The 27,827-nt window shown below is 31.5% G+C and overlaps 1 protein-coding gene across 1 annotated transcript; it reads left to right on the top strand.

The window, feature by feature from the left end:
* Window positions 1-134: 134 nt before the first annotated feature.
* LOC129221320 (60S ribosomal protein L19-like) lies at window positions 135-27,573 on the top strand. The gene is made up of 4 exons (XM_054855790.1): window positions 135-235; window positions 6,779-6,885; window positions 19,677-19,920; window positions 27,302-27,573. The coding sequence occupies exons 1-4, from the start codon at window positions 231-233 to the stop codon at window positions 27,537-27,539; spliced, it is 594 nt and encodes a 197-aa protein (XP_054711765.1). The 5' UTR covers window positions 135-230; the 3' UTR covers window positions 27,540-27,573.
* The last annotated feature ends 254 nt before the right edge of the window (window positions 27,574-27,827 follow it).

Here is a 27,827-nt window from a genome sequence, read left to right as displayed (position 1 = left end):
ATAAAGTAACGAATTAAACTTTTAAAAAATATATATAAAATATTTCGAAGCTTATATATTAGTTAAGTGTTTCTATTTGACTCAGAACCGCCAAACAAAATAAATAAAAAGAAATTATAGCGGAATTTCTTTTCACGTTTGGCAACAGATATTACTTACTTATGAGTTGTTGAGTGAAATTGTTCTTCGACCATCGGCGCGTCGGACGTCGGATTCGGGAATTGTCGGCGATGAGGTATAAACTTTATGTTAATCGAAGTGATTTTGTTATTAATTAATGCTTTTGGGGGGGGGGGGGTTCTATTTAAATCTAACGATTGAGTTTGTGTATTAGAATCTAATAACCGAGTTAGTTTCATTTGGCCTAATGTACGAATGTGTTGTTCTATTAACCCTAACGAGGCACACGTGGCGTTTGTTTCTACTGTAAAAGTATTAGTAGATATTCCATTTTACTGTAGAATTCGCATATTTTGCTGTTATGTTAACTGTCTGACTGAAGGACGTAATTTGTTTCAGCTTTTTCCTAAATTTTTAACTGATTAGGACTGACTTGCTGATATTTGAGGCCCCTAGTTTCAAAACCGGATACTTGTAGGAACGGACAAACACTCAACTTGTAAAAAGTCCGGTTTTGAAACTGAGGCAGACCTTCCCGCCCCATTTCAAGGGGGAATGAAGCGGTTTTTGAACCTAATATTGAGCAGGCTAATAGGATTAACAAAAAAAAAATAGAAAAGAAAATCGAATTTTTTGCAAGTATCCGGTTTTGAAACTAGGGGCCTCATTTATTGTATCTATGGTGTACCCTGATGTTATAATCCAAAACCTGTACTGTATTACAAGACTTAGCACTCTTCAAGTTTCTGTTATAACTTCAATGAACATATGAAATATGGTATTAAAATGTGCAGTTAACTCGCGTTTATCAGCAGAACAGGGCGACACGGTAACCGCACGCGAGAAAACATATTTGCGATAGCCATATCAAGATAACATAGACAGAGTTCAAAAATATCCGATATTTTGATATGTATCCCATAATTTCAATTAGCACAAACTAATTTCTTCAAAATAGCATGCACCCTCAAATCACTCTTTATTTTCTAATGTTATAATTGCAATATGTAGACTTAAAATTAGGGTTTTATTATTTAATGTATCATTTTACATTTCTATCAATTTTAATGAATATACATAAGATCTTTTTTTCTGAGCAGTGTTTAAAAATTAGTTTGGCACTTTTAATATGAATTAAAATTGGAACATTACTAATAATTTTCCAAATATAAAATACAAGTTACAAAGGAATAACTTTGTTACTAGTTGACCCGTGCGGAACTCCGCACTGTGCTTTGAATCGTTTCAGAAGGCATTTCGCTCTTTAAAAAATTCAAAGATAGAACATTATGAAGAACCGAAAAGAGCAAACGGAAAAAAGTAAGCGCACAAGAGAAGGCATGTAATTTGAAGACATCGGTAACAAAACCTCATTAAATACAATGTTGTGATACTTTGATCATTGCTCACCTTTTGGTTGTACATATTTTCAGTGCAAACATAAATATCATTAAAAGTGTGGCTAAGTGACTCGTAAAAAATCAGTTATTTTGCCTGCGAAAAAACTGGTTGTGGCAAATACAATCCTGCCCATGTGAGCATCTGACAGAAAAAAAAAACATGAAAGAGATATTTATTGGCACGGATTCAAACTGGCGCCATTCTCATTAACAGTATGACACTCCAAGAAACCTAGCAATTGCGCCTTCCTTTTCGAACGCTATTCAGCAAAAAAGTTGTTTGCCGCAAAAAAGATAAGATCATGCGTCTATGTTTTGTCATTAGCCAGCATGATAAGATTTAAAATTATTCGTAAAACATGGAATTGGATTAAAGAATGAGGAAGATCTCATGTAGCGATTAAAAGAAACATTCTAGAGAAGTAATAAATTCGATAGAAAATAAGTGTTTTTATTTTTGAATATTGGACAATTTTCGTAACAGGTTGCTTTAACCGTTACGGCCCAAATGCCAGCACATGTTTTCCTTTAATCCCACACTTAAAATTCAAAACCTAAACCAGTTGAACTGAGTCAGTTTTTTAAGTAATTTTTCGAACGTAGACAAAAAAAAATTTCCAGCCGAAAGCAGAGAAAATGATTTTTTACTAATGAAGTTGATAATAATTTTCAAGTTTTATATCGTATTCGAATAAATAAAGGTTTACTGGCTGAAACTCGTAGTTTCAATTTATCCTAGTATTTTTTCATTGGTACAAAAGGTCGAACACTGCTTTTAGAAAAATCTAAATCTCAGTAAGGTCTGAACGGAGTCAAAGCTTTAAAAAAAGGGAAGAACACCCTTCGATTTACAGTCCACTTATCTGAATGATAACTGTAGCCTGCATAAAGTCCTAACTCCAAGTAGCATCCCCACTGCATTTCTTTTATTACGTGTGTAATCTGTTGTATGTTATGAATACATGTAATGCGTAATATTAATGTAAATTTGCTATTATGTCGGACAGCCCGAGCTTGCCCGAAGTTCAGATAGTCTATAGGCGAATGCTCTACCGAAAAAACTTATTAATTTAACCGAGCCACAGTCCAGTGCTTTCAATTTTTATTAAAAATACACACAGGTTAATTTTTTTTCTTGTCGAAAGCGACGCAAAAAATTGGAAAATTGTATTAGAACATTGCTTTAGAAAAAAAAATGCTTAAGAACTACAAACTGCATCAAGGTTTTGCAACAGTGAGGGGCATTTTTGAAAACTTGATTTTTAGACAGTAAGTCTATTTTTCTTCATTAGCCGACCTGATAAGTTTTAAAATGAGGGGGGAGTTTCTTTAAGAGATAAGAACGATCTCGCATACTAAAAGAAAAATAATCCACAGAAATTATATATAAGATCTGGAAGAGAAGTTTTTTTTTTTGAAAATTTTTACAATTTGTTATTGCAGGCTACTTGAGCCGTTATGGCTTAGATGGCAGCACGTGTTCATCATTTAACATCACAGTTAAAATACAGTATAATTTGAACTAAGTTCTTTTTTAAGTGTAGCTTTTCAAATGTAATAAAAATGTGATAGGCTATTTTTTTTTTTTTTTTTTTTTTTTTTTTGCAAAAAGAAGATAAAATATATATTTTACCCTTCAAATTGAGGTAGTTTTTTTATTTGTACAAAGAGTCGAAAACTCATTAGAAGAATCTATATTTCAATATATGATTTATTATTTTTTTCTGAACAAAACGCAATTCCATTGTAGTCTGAAATCTTAAACCTGAAACTTATATTTTCGCTTACTTTTCTTTCTGGAGCTAAAGCTTAAAAAAAAAAAAGCCTTAGACTTAAAAATCAATTTATCTCCATGTTGCATCAAGTTTCCATGACAGCAACGAACTTTTCCTTCTCAATTATAATATTCCCTCATATTTGTTATTCATTGTTATTAAGCGTTCATGTAATGCGCGATATTTCTCTAAATTTTTGATGCAGATTGTCCGGACGTGGGCCCGAACACTCATTCTCCTGGTTACCAGTTGCTCTGCTGATAGGGCTATTCTGCTCTGTCGGTCCCAGTCAGGGTTGGCTTTTTGCCGGCAGAAACTGGTTTTTGCCCTACCGGTGGCAGAAACTGGTTATAACCGGTAAAAACCGGCAGAAACTGGTAGAAACTGGCAAAAACTAGAAAACGTTTTTAATAGCTCTAGTAATTACTTAATGACAGGCAATTAAGTAAAATAAAATATATAACTCATTTCGTCATTGCAAAAACTTAATATAATAGTTATTTAGTAATTAGTGTAAAAATATGTTAAATAACAAGACTGACATTTCTAAAGCAAAGTAAAATTTATCGTAGTTGAAATTGCTATGTGTTAGAAATTTTAGCCCTGTAATGTTGTAAGTAACAAATTTTTCAGGTTGTTTATAATTATTTTGTTTGCATTTAATATAAAGTGTGATATATCAAATATTTAAATAAATACAGATTTTTTTTTATTTTATTAAATTCTAAAATTCAGAAACTTGTCATTTTACACTTAATATAACTGAATAAAGCTATTCTCAAAGAACGAAGAGCTCTCCCCCCCCCCCCCCCCCCCCATTTTGATTTCTATGGAAAGCTAATAATCCAATTATATAAGTACTAACACAGTCTTCAACTTTGCTGTATGTAAGAAACAATATAATTGGTTAGATTCACTGACTCATAAATGTAAAGAGTTTCATTGGTTGAAACTAGGGGTGCAACATGGATGTTGATGTTTTGGAAACATCGATTTTTTTGTTAAAACATCAATGTTTTACTTTCAATGTTTTTGGACTATCGATGTTTTGGTTTCGATGTTTTTTCGATGCTGATGTTTTTGCATTTTAATTGAAAATTATCATAAAATTTTGCTCCAATCTTCTCGCTAGGTAATTAAGTTTACTTATGGAGTTGCCAAAAAAAAAATCATTTTTTGCACCCGTTTTATAAGAACAATTTTTCTGCGTAGAGGATTTTTGGGAAGATCACTACAAGATAGTAAAAGATTAACTAGAGAGTAAAAAAGAGATCAAAGATATTGGAAGAACCTGACACTGGTAGTCTGGTGCCAGAACTTGCAGTCTATTTCAAGGCTCCAGTTCTTAAACTAAAGGAAAATCCTATACGCATTTGATAGTGATGGAAACTTCTGTTCCATCGGAAAGAGAAGTTTCTCTGACTGGTGGGATAGTCTGCGAAAAGAGAAATGCCCTTCTGGGGGGACAAAGTAAGGAAACTTCTTTTTCTCCAAACTGTCAACACCAATATTCGGGCTTACTTATCAATTTCCTCCAACAAGTCGTCCGTCTATTACCTTAAATTTGTGTTTAATTATTAACTAACAGTACAACACATATTTCTTACTCTAAAAAATTATTGTTAGAGTTAATTTTGTATTTTTAAAATAATTAGCACAACTTTTTCTCATCATTCAACTGACGGTAAGTGCATAATGCATTTTTTTCTTAAATTCTTTTTTGATGTAAATTTACTTTTAGTTTAATTCAGTTTGAAAATATTTCATTACTACTATAACTAGATTGTGTTAACCGGTGCTTGTCTTATTATCAATTTTTGCCCAACTATAATACCAAGCTGTTGCGAAATTATTCTTATTAAATTATATTCATGATTTGAGGTTCAGTATTTTCAATATATTCGTCGGATACGTATTCTTTTGTATTGCTTAAATTAGTGTAGTATATTCAAAAATGTATGTTATACATTGATAAAAAGATCAATGTTTTAATTTCTAACATTGATGTTTTGATGGGATTGAAAGAATCTTCTCAAATTTCTCCTTTGTGCACAACAAATTAAGAAATTGTTTAGGTTTAGAAACAGCGTCAAAACTTGTATTTTGTTACAGGCTGCTGCAGTGTGAAAACAAAGTAAAATTTGATTTTGAATGGTGATAGTGTTGTAAATAAATTATATTTGGGTTAATATTTAATTATTTTTCTTATACATTTTCTATTGTATGTCAGGAATTGCATTTATGTCATTTTTTGAGTTTCTGCCAGTTTCTGCCATAAATGTGGCAGAAAGGGGTTTTTGCCATGCCGGTTTTAACCGGTTTCTACCAGTGGTTTTTACAGCCTTGGCAGAAACCTGCCAACCCTGGTCCCAGCGCAAGTTAGTTATAAATTTAACCAAAAACCTCATTCTGGTTCTTTGAAACAGGTTTTTTTTTAACAGAAGAAATAATTTATAGACCGTGGGTCTATTTTTCGTCAGTGGCCTGTATGATAAGCTTTAAAATAAGGTGTAAATCAAAGAAATCGATCAAGAATTGATGAAGATTTCGCTTAGAAACAAAAAACAGGCTTCAGAAATAATATATAAGGATATTAATGATGTATTATACAATCATAAAAATGTAGTACATAACTTTTTGGTTGCTTTTAATAATAAATGAACAATTTTACTCTGATTAATATACTTTTTATATTGAAAGTACCATAGTTAGGAAAATATCAAAATATCTTGATATTTTCAAGATAAATATCTGATATATATTGTGGTATATCTTATCTGATACATATCGGCGAACCTTGTATAGACACAAGCAATTCACTTGCTGTGCTGTGCAGTACAGTAGCTGCCAAAAGTGTTCGTACACTTAGAAGTTTTGTAGTAAAACCAAAATGACAAGAACCTTAAATCAAATATTTTAATATTTGTTCACATCATTCCTATTAAAACAAATCCTAGTTTTTTAAGAGTATTGACTGATTTCCTTTTTGAAGTAAGTAAAAATTGTACACTGAAATATTTTCTAATGAATTCAAGATCAAAATTTTAATGTGTTATGTTCTTATTATTTTTTGCATCGTGTTGACACCTAGTTCATTTAAAATTCCTTCAGGAAAAAAATCTACAGCCTCACTGTCAAGATTTTTGTATTATTGGTCACCTAAGACCTAATGGTAATCGGGAATTAACTGTATTTAGTGTTCTGCGAATTCTTGTTTGAGTTCCCTTCTCACCAACTTAATCTTTAATTGTGTTCCTGGCCCGAGGTACGAAAACATTAACGAGGTACGAAAACATTAATGGCAACAACCGAAATATTTACGATATGCAATTTTCTTCTTGTTATTTAGAGAAATGAATGAATCTTGAGTTTTTTTTTTTTTTCGTTTTTTTGTACTTATTATCCATGATAATTTATTCGCCATTAATATTTATATGTCTTGTTATTTTTACCTGTAATATTAAAATAAAACTTATTTTATAGCATTTTAAGATTGCAAAAGCGGCTTGCTGCCGCAGTGCTAAAATGTGGAAAGAGGAAAGTTTGGCTCGATCCGAATGAAATGAGTGAGATAGCTAATGCAAACTCAAGTATGTACTCTTTTTTTCCCTCCAGTTCTTTATTCGAAACTCTTGAGAATTTTCTTGTACGGGGGGGAGGGGGATTGAGGTTACGGAGAAACTTTTTTCTGAATAGGTTATTTCCGCTCAGCGGCATTGTCTCCAGAATTTTCTTATTTTAATTCAAATGCTTTTTTTGTTTGAATATTGTTTAATATGCATTATCTTATCTCTCATGAGAACATTAATATTGGTAAGATCAGGGGTCTGTCCAGGATTTTTCACAGGGTTTGTTTTTTGTGAAAAATCAAGTAATTTTGTGAAAAATGAATTAATTTTGTGAAAAATCAAAAAATTTCACAAAAAAAAAAAAAAAATTTGTTAAAACGAAACTTTAGAATTTAGAGATGGCACAAACTGCATCAATTAAACTTAAAGTTGAGTGTTTTCTTCTTCTATGACGAGAAAATCATTCTGAATTTTTTTTTCTGATATTTGGCGTAGGGGGGGGGGGGGGGCATCGCTCTTTCAAGTATCAATATTTATCTACCATTCTGCATTATGTTAAATTATACTAGATATATTTCTGTACAGTATTTAAAATAATTATAACAAAAATATAAATAAATAAAACAAAATTCAGAATAGGGTTCAGCATTCAACTTTTTGACCCAAGACACTCTTAAAAAGCATGAAATTTCGTTTCTAACTTATAAATTCCGTGATTTTAACAAAAATAAAAAGAAATTTCAATTGTTTACCTCTTAACAAAGCGTAATAATCATCAAAAATTCGAAAAATCGGATTCCCATAGCGGATGCAAAGAGATAGTGAAGGCATCAAAAGTATAAAAACGGCTTGTAAAAGAAATATTTTTGATAAAATTATTTTAAAATTGCATTTTAGAGTGCTATGATAACATATCATTAATATCTGTGAACACAGTTGACCCCAAAAAATAAATAAATAAAATAAAATAAACCATCTATTCAGCATTTTAATTTTTGAATCATAACAAAATTTATGGAATTTTGCTTTAAAAACTTGAAATGAGAGTTCTAACAGAAATAAAGAGACTTTTCATTTATTTGAATCCTAATAAAGCGAAGTTAGCTTGAAAAAAGAACAAAATATGATTCTCATATTGGATGTTAAAAGATTGCATTTTTCAAAATGTAGACATCTAAAGAAAAAAAAAACGGTAATTAAGAGTTTACTTAAAGTTAATCATCCTTGTTAGCATCGAAAAATCAAAACCCATATAATTTTCTCCCAAAATAACAATTAAACATTGCACTGCACCACACCGTAAAAACACAAATTGGTAACCCTATCTGAAGCGATCATATTTTTTCCTCACCCTTACTATCCCTTTGCAGTTCTAAGTTCATTTCGCAGATATATATTATTATTGTTTATTAAATCATGAGCGGAGAAAAGTGCTTACCAATGCCTTTTCAGAAAAGTTTACAACAACACCGCTGCTAATTAGCTGTGATATAACAAACAACCATTATATTTATTTGGCAGTAGCAATTATTTATCGCGGCGATGCCGATTTTGTATAAGCTGATCCCTCTAATTTGACTTAAAAAAGGTTCCAAAAATTATCGGTTTATACAGAGAAATATGCGGTTTATATACAGAAATATGCGTTATTTTGCTTTCAGATTTGCTCTTTCAATAAACAATTTGTGACAGATCCGATCTTGTTTATCAGAATTTTGTGAAGGGTCCGTTTTGTTTGATCGGGATTTTGTGAAAGGTCCGTTTTGTTTGATCGGGATTTTGTGAAAGGTCCGTTTTGGTTGATCGGATTTTGGTGAAGGGTCCGTTAACGGACCCAAATATCCTCTGGCCAGACCCCTGAAGATAATTTACTTTTGCTGTATACCAAAGTATCACTTACAACTTTTCTCATCAACAGTAGGTATTTAAATAAAAAATTTGATACATCTTCATACTTGCCAACTCTACTGTTTTTAACGGGAGACTCCCGTTTTTTGCTTCCATCTCCCGTTTTTGCACTTTTCAGTCGATCATTAAAAAGTTTCACTTTCTTGTCAATAGATGGCACCCTTTTCTTGTCTACCAATGTCGAGGAATAAGAATTTTTCCAATTAATACCTCATTTTGTTAAAATTAATTTTTTGGACGAACAGATGCTTTGCTGAAAATTGCAGCAGATTTATATCCTTTTGCATCTTGGAAATATTTCAATTATTTTGGAAGTTTGAAGTTATTTTAACATGAGCTACCCTATACCCACTTAATTTATATTTTATTTAAATTATATATTATTTTTTTTTTTCGAATTTTAATAGGTAAATTTTTGTAGCTACTTTTCTGATAGACTGGGGAATGTACGAAACTTTAAGCAAATTCACTTCTTGTTTTTTGGTTTTTCCTTTGCAGTATATTTTTCTTGCTGCTACCAATTAGCTTACATCTGTGAAAAATTCCCATTACACTTTAAATTTATTATTCGTGTTATTTAAAAGCATAATTTAATAATTCTGTTGTAAAGATATGTCGCTGGTGAATCGCCTACATACCTCTAATGGAATCTCCTGTTTTTCTTTCTTTGAAGGTTGGCAAGTATGCATCTTTATCATGGTTCGTCAATATATATATATCATGATACATATCCAATATTTATTTTGAAAATATGATATTTTCGATATTTTTCAACTAAGGTATTTTCAATATAAAAATTATATAAATCATAATATTGTTCATTTATTATTAACTAGAAAGCTTTACTATATTTTTATGTTGTATTAATATGCAACTAATATAATAAAATTAGAGACGTACCGAGTAGCACTTTGGCCGAGTAGCCGAGTACCGAGTACTCGGCCTTTCACTACTCGACCGAGTTACCGAGTACTCGGCCTTTCACTACTCGGCCGAGTTACCAAGTACCAATTATGTTTTAAGAAGAACCACCGACACACATGTGATGAATTTTGAACTTATTGGAATAGTAGTATAAACCTCCTTGTCCATATAATAGTTTTTAAAACTAAATTCCTGCTGAAATTTAATTACGCATTATATAAACAATTTTGTTTGTGTCAAAAATTTTACAAAAAAATTATTCTTAAAATTCAAAATAAATAAATAAAAGGTATGATTAATCAAGTTGGAATTAAAACAAATTACAGTGAAATCCCTCTAATGCAGACACTAACAGGACAATTTTTTTTTGTCCACAATAGAGAGGTGTCCGCAGGACAGGGGTTTAATAATGTTATTTGCATTGGAACTGAGGAATTAAAAACTGTCCGCATAAGAGGGGTGCCCGTTAGGAGGGGTTTCACTGTATACCAATCAATTATAGTTCTAGCCCGCCAAACATAAATAATTTTTAAAAGCAGATAAAACAAATGTGCAGGAACACTGCAGACACGTGTTTCTGACCCCCCGTTACAAGGAAGGTCTTTTTCAGTGCATAACATGTGAGCTAAAGAATGTAAAGACATACGACAAAAAAATCCCACTTTTGTCGGATGCCTTTAAATCCACGAGCTCCCATTTTGTGCATTGAAAAAGAAATTCCTTGTAATGCCAAAACACGTGTCTGCAGTGTTCCTGCAGTGTGCTTTTAATGTTGTTTTATTTCCTTTTATTTTTTAAGCAAAGGTAATTTATATTTTTATAACTAATTTTTGTTTGTAGCAAAAATCAATTTTTAATATAAAAATTCCATATTTTCTATACATACCTTTTTTGCATACTTTTTAATAAATAAGTTTTATTAACTTTGGGGACATTAAAATAAAGATTTATTCCACAAACTTCATTATTCTCAAAATTTAAATTTGACTTATAAATTTTAACTGTAAATGATTGCAGAATATAATGCTTGCTCGTTTTTTATAAATTTTAGTATCTGTCTTGGACAATATTCAATTTTTTGCAACTACTCGGTATTGGCCGAGTATCTGATCAGAATTTGGCCGAGTACCGAGTACTCGGCAAATTGGCCGAGTACCGAGTAGTTACCGAGTACTCGGTACGTCTCTAAATAAAATATTACAAATATTTTATATTCATAAAATTTTTGTAATGTAACAATTTTAAGTCATAGGGTCAAGTATAAAATGGGTAGTCAAAATGTGATTTGAAAAACAAGTTATTTTAAATTAAATTTGCTTTTTTTTTTTTTTTAGTTGGACATTATAATTATTTTTTAGTGAGTGGTAACACTTTAAATTGAAGTAGATATATTCAAGATGCATGTTGTCTGCTTAAACGTCTATCTCCAGCTCCTGATTTTTGAGGAATTCTTATTACTGTGTCATAGCTTCAACTTACAGGGGGGAAAAAATCTATTTTTAATCTCATATTTTGAAAGTATGTACATATGGTTAGGCTTATTCCAGCATGTTGTTTTAAAAGATACGGCATATTTTCTTTTAAATGAGTATTAATTCAACTTCGCTCCATCATAATAAATAAAAGCCAATGGTATACTAATTTTAGTATTTGTGTTCGCTTGCGCACAAAATAACAATTTCCTCAGAATATGCTGGGCACAGCCTGTTGCTGGTCATCACATTTTGTATTTGATTGCAGTCAGATGCTATCAATTTTTCTAATGTACCTTATTCTCGGAACACATCCTTGTTTCAATCCGAAAAGTATACGTCACGAAGGACGATTTCATCGCATTATAAAGATTTGGAAACTACAATATTGTCAGCAATTTCAACAAGACCTTCAGATTTGACGACTACCTGCATGAGTTATTTAAAACAACTTAAACAAGTGCTGGCAAAAACAGGACGTATTGACAAAGATGTCTTAAGAAAGGCTAAAGTTGAAAGTGAAAAACATAATGAATTAAAAAAACAAGAAAATGAAAAATAGAGGAAAAAGAAAGTTTTCATTCAGAGGAAGTATCTAGAATAGAAACTGCTAAAAGTATGCTTATTACAGGCATGAGATTTTTTCTAGCTTTTGCTGGAATTCCGGCTTTCTGTCGGTTTTTAAAACCTTTCTTCCTTTTGTACCTCTTTAAGGCTTTCTTTTTCTCAAAAATGGGGAAAAAATGCGATTTTTTAAAAATTTTTGGTCCCTGATTTCTTATTTGTTCTATTTTTTCTCCTCGAATCTTCATCATCCGCGATATCTGCCAAAAACGTATATTTTGGAATCATGCCAACGACGTCAAACACATGCTGCGCCGGAGATTGCATGCCTCGCTTGAGATTTCAATCTTTTTGCATCCTGAAAGTGTTTCAATTATTTTTAATGTTGGGTGGTTTTTGCTCTATGCTAACATATCTGCTTATTTTATTCAGTTCAATAATATTTTTATATCTTTAATTTATTTTAGAAAAAATGCAAAAGTGAATCAAAATGTAGCTTAGCACCCACAAACTCGAATTTATTGAAACTTGGCATGGTTACTATTTTGTGTATTTATGAAAGTAAAAAATATTTATGGTGAATCTCAAATGGTTTAGGCTTTACAGCCTATTAAAAGTTTTGAGATTTCAAGATTTAATGAGGCAGCTGCAAGTTGTTCTTTTGATTCTGAAATCATATTAGGAAGTTTTTTTCAAAATGAATTTTGGGTTCCAATGCAAGGAAAAAAATAACCAGTTTATATACATATTTATTTTCAATTCATGTTCAACACTATGAACTCAAATTTTTTAATGATAAAATGTATTTTTCTCTAAATGTTGACACTGTTGATTGATGTAGCTAAGATTGATCTCTGGCTCCCTCAACCCTTTGTTCAAGGACTCAGGAATTAGAAATTGTTGTCTCTTTTTCAAAATGTAGATTTATTTACAGGGTTTGTACGGGTCATGGAAATCCTGGAAAGTAATGGGGGGAAAAAATTTTAGACCTGGAAAAGTCGTGGAAAATTGAAATTTTCATTGAAAGTCGTGGGAAAATATCTTGGACAAAGAGAAAGGAACAGTAGCTAAAGGAGCATTAGAAGCCAGCACCACCGTCGCGTCGACCGGCCACAAGATGCTGCTCCTCTTGCAAAAACAGTCTCCAGGTTGCATCCATGTCCTACACACTCATGCCTGCGCACAAACACACTCCTATACACACACTCATGCCTGCAGACAGACATACACACACGCGCCTACACACAGCACTGCATACACCACATGCATACATACACACACATGCGCCTACACAAACACACCCGCTCGTGATTGCGAAAAACATGATTTGAATTCAAGATGCCAAAAATTCAAATTAATATATTTTTTTAATCTAAATGTCTGGTTTCGAAACTTGAATTTACTAAAGAATATGACTCGATACTTAAATGCACTGTTGACACTTTTGAAGAAGCAACTTTTGAAGCTAATTTATTGAAACTTAGTGATCACTCATTCAACCTTTGTTCCATTAATTATCATTCTGCCCATTTATTTAAAAAAAATTAGACATTCAAGCATTGTTACATTCCATTCACTGTCTTTTTTCTTTACTTAACCCATTCCATAATCAGCCCGAAACCCCTTAACGCGCATGCCGCAGATAACGAACGGAGTTGCTTTTTGCTACGTTGTAATAGCGCTTTTCTCCGTATTTTGCTATCGGGATTTTAATGTTGTTTTTGCTGTTCAGCTTGCATTCGAAAATCGCTTCGCTTTATTAGTTTTTTGGCACTGAATTAAATAGTGCAATAAAATACAAGGTTGCTAATATGTGCTGAAATATTCATTAAATTTACACAGTACATAACGGGAAAATAATAAACAATAGAGGATAGTACGAAAAGCAATTATTTTCATAACACTAATTATTTTATTGATTTATTTTTCTTTTTGCTTTTATCTCAGTATATCATTTTTTTCTTTTTATACACTTAAGAAATCAAAACTGTTAAATGTAAGATGATCTATCTTTCAAAAGGGCTCAAAACACTGGTGAGAATGGACAAAAACGCTTTTACTGTGGGAATGATTTTCTAAGAGGATAAAAAGCATTCTTCGGTGCCTTTTGATACATTGTGACTCTTCAAAACGACCAATAAATACAGACATCTCTTTGCTTTTCGTTTCTATTATCGTAATTGCGATGACTTTTAAATCCCTTCTGAGTGTCCAGATATCAGTTATTCAAGCGTGGGAAGTATTTTGAAGATAAATGATTACAAAAGATCAAAACTTCCGGCTATTTACCTAAAGGATACTTTAGTGCATGCAACTAAAAGCCCCCCAGCTGAGAGAGGAATAACAGACTGCCTGGGTGGATTCCCTAAGGAGGTGTCCCCCTTGGTGTCTTGTGATCAACCCTTCCACATGATTTTCTTACAACAAAACAGTTTGAATCAGAAAGGAATTTCAAAGCAAGCTTTACTGCTTGTATTTGAGAACATGTCTTCAGAAGAAAAAAAAAGAAAATCTTGCTTGAAATAGTCGGATTGTTTTTCTTTTTTTAAAACATATTTGGATACATTTTAGTTAGTTTCATAGGATTATTTACTAATTCATGGTGGCGACAGATCAGGTAGATCAGGTCAAAGTCAGGGAACTTTATTAATCAGGGAAAAGTCAGGGAAATATCAGGGAATTTTGAAAAAATAACAAAAAATCAGGGAAAAGTGATTTTATGAAGAAAGAAAAAAAAATTTTTTTTTTGCTTTACAAAATTAAGTTCTCTAATTCCCTGCGCATTTTCCGCCAATTATCTGTTTAAAAAAAATTTAAATTAATGAGGTGCGATTATACACTGTCTCATATTTGTGCATCTTTTTTCCTCAACGTCAAAGTATTGAATCTTACTTATTAACCACAGAATGAACTTCCTAAGATTGCTTCTGTGTCTGTTTGGTTGTTTATTTTACCTAGCTTGAAATTTCCTTTTACGCTTTCAATGCTACGTAAATAAACAACCATACAGGCAAAGAGGAAGCCTTCATTAATGTCTTAGCTCCTTTGCCTTTATTCCATTGTCTCGAAGTATAATTACTTTGCGTATTGTAATCACGATTTCAAGAAGAAATCTTTGGTTTTTTAATTAATACTATAAAAGCTCAAAAGTTATTACTTTGCATTTTTAATTAAATTGCTGAAATTGAACTTTCAATTTAAAAAAACTTTGTTTTTTGCCGTTATATTATTTGTTGTCACCGCAGATTATGAAGGTTTTCTTTTCTTCAGACTTAAGTGATTCTTTAATTTTATAACCAAGTTGTATTCTTCTTTTATATATTTTGAAATTTAACTAATTGCTTTTTTCTTGCATTCCAAAGTTGTTTGTTACAAAAACAATCTTAAGATTTTTTTTTTTCGTTTCATACTGAAATCATTTAAAAAAGAGTTAACTTGTGTACTTAAGTAAATATCTTTATTTTTTATTAAAATGCTGTATTCATTCATTAAAACCTATGTTCTTGATTAGAGAAAAGCTTTCTATGAATGGATGTGAAATGATTTCATCTGTTTTGCATAAATATGTCAATTAGTTATATAAGAATAACTACATTACTTCTATTCTTTCACTATTACTTGTTATTCTTGCAACAATTATTAAACTGTTTGAAAACTTAGTTCAAAATAATTTCAATTCCTTTTTAGTAATCATAAATACACATATGCTTTTAAGAGTAATTTTAAGTTTCTTAAAATTCTTATGCTAAGTGGTTTCTGGAAGTAAAGTATTTTTTTTTTTTTTTTAAATTTTCTATAATTTTTCCATATAGAAAAATTTAATATACTGTTTTGTAGGTTTTTTTTTTCCAAAAAAAATTGACTTGATATGTTTTTTTTTTACCATTTTATTAAAAAAGTAGCATCTTTTTAAAATATATCTTTAGTTCAACAACTTTACACAACTTAAAACGTTTAAAATACTGCATTTAATACAAACATGCAATGGATTTTAAGTAGAGCAAAGAAAGAAAACCATTATCATTGGTAACGTAAATCAGGGAAATTTGGTGAACTTAATCAGGGAAAAGTCAGGGAACTTTTTTTCACAGATCCTGTCGCCACCCTGTAATTAAGGCAACTTGATTATTGAAAAGAAACCATATATTTTATTTATGTTTTTAAAATCTCGTAAAAGATGCAATTAAAACATTGGAGCTATTTTAAAACAGTAAATAAAATCTGAAAAAGAAAAGGAGAAAAGGAATGTTTCGTTTCGTATGAGTAAAGCGAAAAGAACTCAAGATATTATCATTTCATTTGTACTGTAGTATATATTTTATGTTTTGCATGGTCAACTATTACGTATAATCAATGCGGTCGTCATAATTTTTGTTTGTCAAATTAAAAATATTCAAAATTGTATCACTAAAAATCCACAAAGGATGCCGCGAATATAAAAAGTTAAAATTTAAGTTTGAAAATATCACAATTTAAAAATAAATAAATTATAAATAATAATAGTATACAAATAAATAAAAAGCGTAGTAAACACGTTATAGTTTTAAAAAAAATCCATACTCGTACAAAATTAAGATGAGTAAGATAATTAAAAAAAATATTGTGTAAAATAAATTATAAAATTTGAGGATTATGAACAATTTTGTGAAGGATGCTTGTGTAAGAAGGTGAATTTTTGATAACAAGAAAAAAATATTTCTGCTTATTTGCTTTATTCAGACATAGAAATATTGTTAAATGTGTAAGGAAGTATTTTCACACTTATTCGTCAGGAATTCAAATGCCAGAATGCTAAGAAACAAAGCTTCCATGAAAAGATAAGAAAAAAGTGCCTGATTATTTGAAGCATTATACGTGTCCCATCCAGGAGTACTTAAAAGGTTAATATCTTAGTAAAATAAAATAAATTACAACAAGTTTTGTGAACTACTATAAGTTACATCACTTTTGTCTAAGGAAAAGAGCTTGATTACTGCTCCACTAAAAGCACCAGAACCTAACAGAGAAGCGCAATAACAGGGCAGCCCCTGGAAGGACCGCCGACACATATTCAGCCGAAGCCAGGGGTCTGGCCAGAGGATATTTGGGTCCGTTAACGGACCCTTTACAAAAATCCGATCAACCAAAACGGACCTTTCACAAAATCCCGATCAAACAAAACGGACCTTTAACAAAATCCCGATCAAACAAAACGGACCCTTCACAAAATTCTGTTAAACCAGGTCGGATCTGTCAAATTGTTTATTGAAAGAGCAAATCTGAAAGCAAAATAACGCGTATTTCTGTGTATAAACCGATAATTTTTTGAACCTTTTTTAAAGTCAAATTAGAGGGAGGGATCAGCTTATACAAAATCGGCTAATTTTGAAGAAAAAAAAAATCGGCAGCGGTGTTTTGTAAACTTCTGAAAAGGCATTGGTAAGCACTTTTCTCCGCTCATGATTTAATAAACAATAATATATATCTGCGAAATGAACTTAGAACTACAAAGGGGTAGTAAGGGTGAGGAAAAAATATGATCCCTTCAGATAGTGTTACCAACTTCAAAATTATCACCACTTAGCGTCTTGCGTTGAACCTTTATAATGGCTTGATTAGAAAATATTCTCATCATTTTGCCAGCTTGTCAATATTTGCGTTTTTAAGGTGCGGTGCGATGTTTAATTGTTCTTTTGGGAGAAAATTATACGGGTTTTGATTTTTCGATGCTAACAAGGATGATTAACTTTAAATAAACTCTTTTAATTACCTTTTTTTTTTCCCCTTTAGATGTCTACATTTTGAAAAATGCAATCTTTTAACATCCGATATGAGAATCATATTTTGTTCTTTTTTCAAGCTAACTTCGCTGTTTTAGGATTCAAATAAATGAAAAGTTTCTTTATTTCTGTTAGAACTCTCATTTCAAGTTTTTAGAGCAAAATTCCATTTTCTGTTATGAGTCAAAATTTAAAATGCTAAATAGATGGTTTATTTTATTTTTTTGGGTTAACTGTGTCCACAGATATTAATGATATGTTTATCATAGGACTCGAAAATGCAATTTTAAAATAATTTTATCAAAAATATTTCTTTTAAAGCCGGTTTTTATACTTTTGATGCCTTCGCTTTGAGAATTGCGATCTCTTTGCATCCGCTATGGGAATTTTATTTTTCGAATTTTTAATGATTATTACGCTTTGTTAAGAGGTAAGCAATTGAAATATCTTTTTATTTTTGTTAAAATCACGGAATTTAAAAGTTTTAAACGAAATTCTGTGCTTTTTAAGAGTGTCTTGGGTCAAAAAAGTTGAATGCTGAACCCTATTCTGAATTTTATTTTATTTATATTTTTGTTACAATTATTTTAAGTACTGTACAGAAATATATCTAGTATAGTTTAACATAATGTAGAATGGTAGATAAATATTGATACTTGAAAGAGCGATGCCCCCCCCCCCACACCCCCACCAAATATCAGAAAAAAAATTCAGAATGATTTTCTTGACGTAGAAGAGGAAAGCACTCAACTTTAAGTTTAATTGATGCAGTTTGTGCCATCTCTAAATTCTAAAATTTCGTTTTTACAACAGAAAAAAAAGAAATTGCGAAATTTTTTGATTTTTCACAAAATTAATTCATTTTTCACAAAATTATTTGATTTTTCACAAAAAACAGACCCTGTGAAAAATCCTGGACAGACCCCTGGAAGCAAAAACTGCTAGAAACGTCGTGACGACACAGGTTCGTCGAAGGCAGTTAGGGACCATTTTCTTGCGACAAGCGTGAATCGGCCGGGGCAGTATTAACATAAACTGCGCGGCCGATCCTGTATCGGCCGGGGCAAAGAATGGGTTAAATTTATATGGTAAAGACAAACAAGAATAGTTTTTTAAGTGTACACTTATATTTTTTCAATCACAAGTGAGTGCTTCGATGAGTTAGTGGCATTTTGCAAATGTTCATCTCCAAAAAAAATGGCGATTTTGAAAAGGAAATCCTTAGAAATTTAAAATATTTAATAAGTTACTAGTTTCATGGTTTTATGAACAGAATGGTTATTTAACTTTGTATATAGAATTTTGTATAGGTTTTATACATTTCTCTCCCATTCACTCTAGCCATACTAACATGCCTAAAAGCTATTTTCAGATTATCACTGCACTGCGTGTAGAATCCTGTTCAGCATTTAGCCATTATAACATAACTGTTTAAAAAATAAAAAGTTGAAACCCTTTCATATTTATTTACCAATGTTTTATCGGCACAAGTTCCAACCTTTATGCTTTAAACAAACGTTTTTACACTCTCCTACAAAGCATTAAAAATGTGACTCATTAATACCGGTCAACTCTACTGTTTTTAACTGGAGACTCTTGTGTTTTACTTCCATCGCACGAGTTCCCATTTTTTCAGTCATTCTCAAATCTCAATAGATGGCGCCCTTTTCTAGTCGACCAATGTCGGAATACGAATTTTTCCAATTGATAACTCATTTAGTAAAAATTAAATTTTTGGAATCTTTCTGCATTGCATGTTCAACGAAGCACGTGCTTTGCCGAAAATTGCAGCAGATTTCAATCTTTTTGTTCTTGGAAAATATTTCAAAAGTTTGTAGTTATTTTAACATGTGCTACCTTATACTTATTTTATTTTCATTATGTATTGAGTTTTATTTTTTTTTTCCGGATTTTAGTAATTAAATTTTTGTAGCTACTTTTTTGGTATAGACTGGGGAAAGTACGAAACTTTAAGCAAGTTCACTCCTTATTATTTGGTTTTTCCTTTGCACTATATTTTTCTTGCTGCTATCAATTTGCTTCCATTTGTAAAAAATCCCTATTTCACTTTAAATTTAGTATTCATGTTATTTAAAAGCATAATTTAATAATATTGTGAAGATATGGCATTGGTGAATCAAAACCTCGAATTAAAAATTTACCTATATATTTTTTCTTTTTTTAGGGCAAAACATTCGTAAGCTTATCAAGGATGGTCTTATTATTCGCAAGCCAGTAGCTGTGCATTCACGGGCGAGAGTACGTAAAAACAAGGAGGCTAGAAGGAAAGGACGTCACTGTGGTCCTGGAAAAAGGAAAGGAACAGCTAATGCTCGAATGCCGAAAAAAGTTGTTTGGATTCGGCGTATGAGGGTTCTTAGGAGATTGTTAAAAAAATACAGAGAAGCTAAAAAGATTGATAGGCATTTGTGAGTACCTGTTAAGTTTTTGCATGGTCCTTGAAAGCTGAACAGTAGTTGAAAAAAACAATGATTAACTTACTTCTTTGTTTCAATTTTTCATATGACCTAAAGAACTTGCATTTGATTGTATGCTTTGAACAATGGTGACCAAAGTCTATTTTAAGTCATTGATGTGTTTTGAGGTAACTCTTTCTTTAGCATGCCATGTACTAAGTAACGGATTTAAAAATTTGAAAACCAAACCTATGTTGTCTGCGCAGTGATTAGTAGAGAGGCAGAGCAAAATTTCTTCGTAATAAAAGTAGTCTTTCAACCTTTAAGTCTCATTTTACGCCAAGGCAGGATTTGCCACTAATGTTTCGGCTGGTTTATTTTGCTTTAATAACCAATTACTTCTAAACAATATATATTTTACACAGCATTTTCGCATCTGCAAATCATAAGAACTCTTTCATTTAAACTAGGGTGGAATTTTCTAGTGAAATGTCAGCTCTAAAATGTCTATTTTAACAAAATTTACCAGGTTAGGTTTTTATTTAGTTGCTATGTGATTTGATTGCTTGGATTCCCTTCGTATACTTTATATTGTGAGTTAATATAATTGAAAGGTTGAACACAAATCATTTTGCCTCGTCTACTAGAAAATTTTAATCCATTTGCATCAGAATCGACTCAATCCAATATTACGTTTATTACGTTAAGAAATGTCTATTGGTAGCTGCATATCTTTTAGGAAAAGGCTAGCTTTCAAAATAATAAGCACTTACTAGACATTCATTACTTTTTTGGTAAAACAGGGACATGTTACTGCTGCACAGATTTGAGTTGGGGGTAGCACTACCTTAATTTTTGTCTATAAAAGGTGAAAAACTTTTCTTTCCTTTTTTTCAGTAAAATTTTAAATATATTTAAAATCAGGCACTGCCTTATTTGAAATTTTAATGAATTGCTAATAAAAACTGCCTATGTTTTGATATTAGTTATATTTTTTAAAATTTAATGTTAGTTAAATATTTTTTAAAAGCTTTCCTTGCTGTCAGGGATGAGATTTTCCGGCTTCTGCCCGAATTCCGGCTTTTTCTGTTGACTTTTAGAACCTTTCCTCCTTTTTTTTTTTGCCTCTTTCAAGGCCTTATTTTTCTCAAAAATCGGAAAAAATTAAGATTTTTTCAAATTTTCAGTCCCCGATTTCTTATTTTTTCTATTTCTTCTTCGAATCTTCATCCTCCGTGATATCTGCCACAAACGTATGTTTTGGAATCATGCCAGTGATGTCAAACACATGCTGTGCCGAAATTTGCATGCCGCGTTTAAAATTTCAATCTTTTTGCATCCTGCAAGTATTTCAAATATTTTTAATGTTGGATGGTTTTTCACTATATGCCACCTTACATCTGCTTATTTTGTTCATTTCAATAATCTTTTTTATTTTTTTATTTTCAATTCTTACTATGAAAAGCATGTTCTACCACAAAGAAATTTTAGATTTTTCTCTGTTATAAATTTTTACTTTACAAACAGACCTAATATTAAAATTGTATGTTCTCATTCATTGAACACTATAAACGCAAATGATTTTAATGAAAAAAATGTGCATTTTTCTCTAAAAAAATATGAAATGTTGACACTGTTGTGTGATACAGCAAAGATTGACCTCTGACTCCCCCAACCCTTTGTTCAAAACCTCGTGTTAAAAATTATTGCTTTTTTTTCAAAATTTATATTTATTTATTAATAAACACTTGCAATAAATAGTACAATGCAGCAAACTGTACGAAATTATGACTTATACTTCATTAAATATGTGTTACCTTTAAAACTTAAATTGGGCATTTTTTATTGAATTTTTGAATATCATGGCTGCCAGGTTCTATTTTAATGTGGTTTTGTATATCATCTCTTTTATGAAATTTTTTTGGATTTCCTCTTTTTTGCTCTCTGACCACTCTCATCCCTGATTTATAAACCAAAATGTATTGACAAAACTACTCTATGTCAAGGTCCGTCTCATGGAAGCTCCAGCCTCAGGCTGTCTCATGGTTTAGCTCAACTTTTAATTTTCAGAAAGGATTTTTAGGATGTTAATTGCTTACTTATATCATGGGTTGAAGACCTTCCGTCTCGGGACGGATTTCCGTCTTAGGCAATTTTTCCGAGACGGAGGTCGGAACAGAAATTCGATGACTTTCTTTCAATTTTTACTTAAAAAAGAAAAATTGAGTCTGATAAGTATGCTTTAATTACTGGACCGTTCTGTAACCATGAATTTCATCGTGATTCTCTCTATTTTCCACCATGGGCTTTTGTTTGCAACATGCTTTTGGAGGAGTAACTTTTAGACTCGCTCTGTTTGACTTTTTTTAGGTTGCTCTGTTTTTTCACTCGCTGCATTGCAGACTGCAGAATTGCTCATGGGAATTTTGGAAAGAATCAAGGGAGAATTTCAATCTGGTTTAAAACTTTGTTTAAAAAATGTATCTATTTCACTGAAGTGTTTTTTTTTCTTTTCTTTTTTTTTTCCACCACTTGCTGTCTTATGAAAGAATTCTTTTTCAAATGAATGTGTAGGGGAACGGGTGCTAGTTTATTATCGTTAGTTGCCCATAACCTTCCCCTCATCTCCTTTTCTGGTTTGTTGGCACTACCTTGGGTTGACTTTCCGATCCTGTCTGATTTGTGTTGCAAAAGTGAAAATCTTACGTCCCAAGCAATTTTATTGATGCAATAAAAATGCTTACGATCAGCAAAAAGTTAATGGCGGGGAGCCACTCTTACCTCTAAAATTATCCAACATCGTCTAGAACTGTGTTTTTGGAACTTCAATTTCGAAATATTGCCAAAAACGAGAGTTCCTGAACTCCATCCCTTCGATAATGCAATCAAAAAGCGTAAAAACGCTATGAAAGATGGAGTACAATTTTGTTTTTAAAGCTTCAATTTCAGAGAACGTCCAGAGTGCCCCCCCCCCCCCCCTCTTCCGCTAATATTTTTGAATGTCGCCCAATATTGTGGTTTTGGGACTATCAGTTTGAAAAAATTGATAAGAAAGTCCTTCCTTTCCCTGAATTTTACCAAAGTGGCCTCCCATTGCGTTTTTTATATTCAATTTTTTAAAAAATCTGGAGGAGAACCCCCCCCCCCCCCCCCCCCACCTCTCGTTATTCGCAGTTTTTATGTCTTTGGAATTACGATATGAAAACGCTTAAATATTACAATTTGAATCAAGTTTATGTTGTTAGAAAAGTCAAAATCTTAGAATTCAAATCAAACAAATTCCAAAACTGGTATAGTTAAAATCTACAACATTTATACACATAAAATTTTCCTAAAGCCTGCATGGTTGGGGGGAGGGGGAATTAAAATATTTTCTGTCTTGAACGCATCACCAAACTTTGCACCCATGATATATATATATATATATATACACATACAGGGTCCGCACACTCCGAAAAACCTGGAATTGTCAGGGATAATGACATAGTTAAAATAGTCGGGATATTTTCCGCAGGTAATTTTGTAACATGAGATCTATTCTTCAGTTTTATCGATGTTTCCTGAAAAAAATTGTAAAATTTTTGAGGCAAAATGATGCTGCAATGAAACAGTGGCGACCTAAGAAAATTTCCGCTCCCGCCATTTTTGGCTCTCAATAGTTCCCTAGAAAAAATTCCTATGGTGAACAGGAATTATGCACAAACTCAACAGTGGGAAGACAATTTACTGCCTTTGAAGCACAAGCCTGAGGATGGAAGGGTTGATCGGGGAAAATCATTTTTTTGATCGGAAATTCTATTTAGCTACCTGTGAAACGTAGCCACTGTTTTTGGTCATTCACAATATAGAAGTAGACACGATGCTTAAATGCCTAAGTTTCCAAAAAAATGTGCTGCATAATTGTTTTTTTCCTTTTTTTTTTTTTTTTTTTAATTTAAAATTTTCTTTAGAAATGAAAAATTTTGTTCTTAAAAAAACTTACTTTTATCTTCATTTGCCTTAAGCAAATTTGCTAGAAACTTTTCAACTGAATCGTAGTTTCATAAAGATTTTTAAGTTTTCATGCTACAAATTCAAAAATTATTTCTTAATTTTTGGCGTAGCCGCCGTATTTGGTCATTCCCAAGATAAAAGTACACAAGATTTTGTTGTGCCTAAGTTTCCGAAAATGACGTTGGGAGTTTAAAGCAATGCAAACTATTGAAAACAATGCAAAATTTTCCCTTTTTTTCGTATAATTTAATTATTTTCTTTAAAAATGCAAAACTTTATCTTCAGAACGTTTTTCTTTTCTAATTGATTTAGATGCTTATGTACTAAACACTGAGCATTTTGTCCTAATTGTAGTTTTTTAAGGATTATTAATTATTTATGAGTACACTTATGCTACACATTCAAAAATCTACTTATTTTCTTAAACAGGGGTGATTGTGTTCCGGTATTTTACCGGATTTCCGGTGTTTACATCTTGATTTCCGGTATCTTCATCTTCGAAAATACCAGAACCATCCTATATTTTCAGAAAAACGCACTTTAAAATTTAGGTCGATGTTTAATGAAACGCCGAAAGTTCAAATTGAATACGTTTCGTTTGGTATAAAGCGTAAGCTACCGTCATGTTTTGCAATCTCTATGGTAATTATTAAAGAACAACTGGGGTGAGAGATGGAATAAAGGCTAGATAAGAAGAGAAAAGAGCGTTACTTGATATTTTTCCCCTTATTATTTTCTTTTCAAGATGTCTAATATCGTTTCTCTGTTGCATATCTTAATATGCAGATGATGTAACTAGGGTTGCCCATTCCCCCGACTGCGATGGCACCCCTCAGTTTTACCAAGCCCACTTTTCCCTCAAGAATTGCCACCCACTAATAAAAAGACTTACATTCTTCTAAATTGATTTCTCCAAAAGTTTCTGTGGTATAATCTGCTTCATGACCCCTCCCCCCCCCCCCCTCCCGACACAAACACATGAAAATCCTTGCTATAACTATATTATTAGATTAAATTGCTAAAATATTTATTCACCAAGATGGCCTATGGCTTTTCTCTGTTGTAGATGCTTATGTAATAGGTTTTACAGTCCCCCCCCCCCCCCATTAAATGTTGAATTTGACGACATATATATCGAAAATATCGATATTTGGAGAGCGATATATCTTGGCATTAAAATTCGGATATCGCCTAGCCCTATTGCGCAGTGATCATAATACATTCTGCCCCTTTTGCCCCAAACTTATTTAATTCTGAAATATTTATGCATTTTTAGAAAATGAATGTAATAAATGGTTAAGGATTCAGATACAATGGAGGAAAATAAAACATTCTTTGAAAAATTTTTAGAAATGAGAAAAATTAAAAGAATTTAATTTTCTCCGTATACACATGGACATATTAAGTCCAATTAAAACTTCGAGTTTTAGCCCCAACAAATAATTATGTATATAAATAATGTGTGCATACCCGTAATGTGTATATGTATGCCCATCAAAACACTTTTTTTCCTTGGAAAAAAAGTTCAGGTATTTTTTCATGGAGTCACAATCACCCCTGTTCTTAAATTCTTCACTTTGCCATATTTGGTCGTTTTGCAAGTAGACGTAAATTTTCAATAACAGAATTGGATGTTTATCTCCATGTAATTAGTCCATTGAAAATAACAAAATGTGCAAAAAACTATTAATTTTTAAAAATTGAATGTTTTAATTTCGATGTAAGTATTCTTTAATATACGAAAGGGGAAAAAATGATTATTGACTTCAGTCTATGATTGGCAGATGTTGATTTTTGTTATTATGCATTATATGGTACACCAATCAATGCAACAAGTTAATTATATTTATACTGAAAAATGAATTTATATTTGGCTTAATATGTTTTGTGTTATATACTATTTCGAACAAAACTTTTTTTAAAAAATGAGAAAAAAAAAGAATTCCAAGATTTTTTTGATCTAATGGTAAAAATTTTAGTTCTTCCGCATTGCTACTTTAAAATATTTTAATTTTTTGGAAAATATTGTTATTTTAATTTAATTTTGAATGATGCAAGTAACCTGGAATTTTCTAAAAAATGACCTGGAAAAATCCGGGAATTTTTTTTAGCCACAAGTGTATGAACCCTGTATATGTATATATAGTGAAGCACCGTTTATCCCTTTGAGGGGCAGTACTTGAAAAAAAATTAAAATCTACAAAAAAACTCACTTTTCATAATGTTTTAGCATCATTGAACTGATTTTCATTGGAAAAAAAAATTAGAATTTTTTTTTAATATTGGAACCATACGTTCTCAAGACGAGGACGCTGCCCGTCTGGAACAGAGAAAGCACAAAACGCTGTGCATAGGAAAAGCGCTCTTACAGGCACTAATTCAACTATGATATTTACATTTTTACTGATTTATTGACTTTTAATCTTATGATAAACACATATTCTAATGCAATACGATGGAAATAATTGATATATACATAAATACAAACGCAAAAATAATTTAGCATTTTCGAAAACAATTGTATTCTTATAATTTGGTTCCATTTTAAGTAGTATAAATGTATAAATAAATATATACATATAAATATATTTATATATAAATATAAATGTACTATATATATATATATATATATATATACACATACATATATATATATATATATATATATATATATATATATATATATATATATATATATATATAATATTATAAACAGATACTTGAATATAATACGGTTGTAATAGATCGCATATATAAATAAAATTGCACGCAATCAGTGAAGATAAAGTTAAAAGCAGAATAATATGCATGTATCTATATGCAATATTTATAATTATAAAGCTAAAGAGAAATCTAAGGGAACTAGTGCTGCCATCTATTGACTGATGAGAAATGACATACTGAACCGGGGCAAAGTCTTCACAGTGAGGACGTATAAAATGTATATTTCTCAATGTTTTTGCACTATTAAAATTTGGTAAAGACATTTATGAAGTCTTAGGAGCCTATAAAAATAAAATTTGTGACTAATATTTTTTAACTCTGGGTCTTACTACTGAAAAAAAAAAAAATCCTCTGACCCTAAAAATCCGCACATTTCAAACCTCTCTCAGAGAAGGAAAAAAGACTTCAATGGTGCTGACATCTATTGAGTGAAAAAGCAACTATAAGGGTTCTTTAACAAAACGATAGTTTTTTTGCAGAGAGCTATATATATTTGGAAAAAATTGTCAAATATGCGTTCTCAAGGCGGGGACGCTGCCCTTGAAAGGGTTATACGTTTTTGAAGGGACTGTATGAAAAAAACGTATAAAAGGTCTACGTTAATGTGTATTAAACTCTGCAGGGACCAATTTAGAAAACGTGTAATTGACTAATCTTGCATATTGTATTTCTACAGGTACCATGAGTTGTACATGAAGGCTAAGGGCAATGTGTTCAAAAACAAGAGAGTGTTGATGGAGTTCATTCATCGTAAAAAGGCTGAGAAATCTCGTTCCAAAATGCTTCTGGATCAAGCCGAGGCCAGGCGTCAAAAGGTGCGTGAAGCTCGTCGACGACGAGAAGAAAGACAACAGCAAAAGAAAGCTGAATTATTGCAAGCTTTCCAGAAAGAAGAAGAGGCTGTAAAAAAATAAATGTATAGACGTTAAATGAATGGCTAATAAATGTGTGAACTTTGTGTTATTTAGTCTTGTGTTGTAATTTTGATTGCTCTTTAAAAGTCGGGGCTCATTTTTTGAGTGGTCACCAACGTCACTGTTTTGAAGTTCAAGGGGGAAGGGGATTACTAGTAACTTTATTTAGTAAATACAATGAAATTAAGTTGGACTGATCTTCTAGGGACCACAAATTTTGTTCATTGCAACAGGAATTTGGTTGTAATGGAATTCAAGCAATGTAACTAAACTAAATCGGGACTTAGA

Source organism: Uloborus diversus, chromosome 1 (assembly GCF_026930045.1).
Source record: "Uloborus diversus isolate 005 chromosome 1, Udiv.v.3.1, whole genome shotgun sequence".
Classification (NCBI taxonomy): Eukaryota; Metazoa; Arthropoda; class Arachnida; order Araneae; family Uloboridae; genus Uloborus; species Uloborus diversus.
The sequence above is the reverse complement of the archived record's forward strand: the minus strand, read 5'-3'. Positions and strand labels throughout refer to the sequence as shown.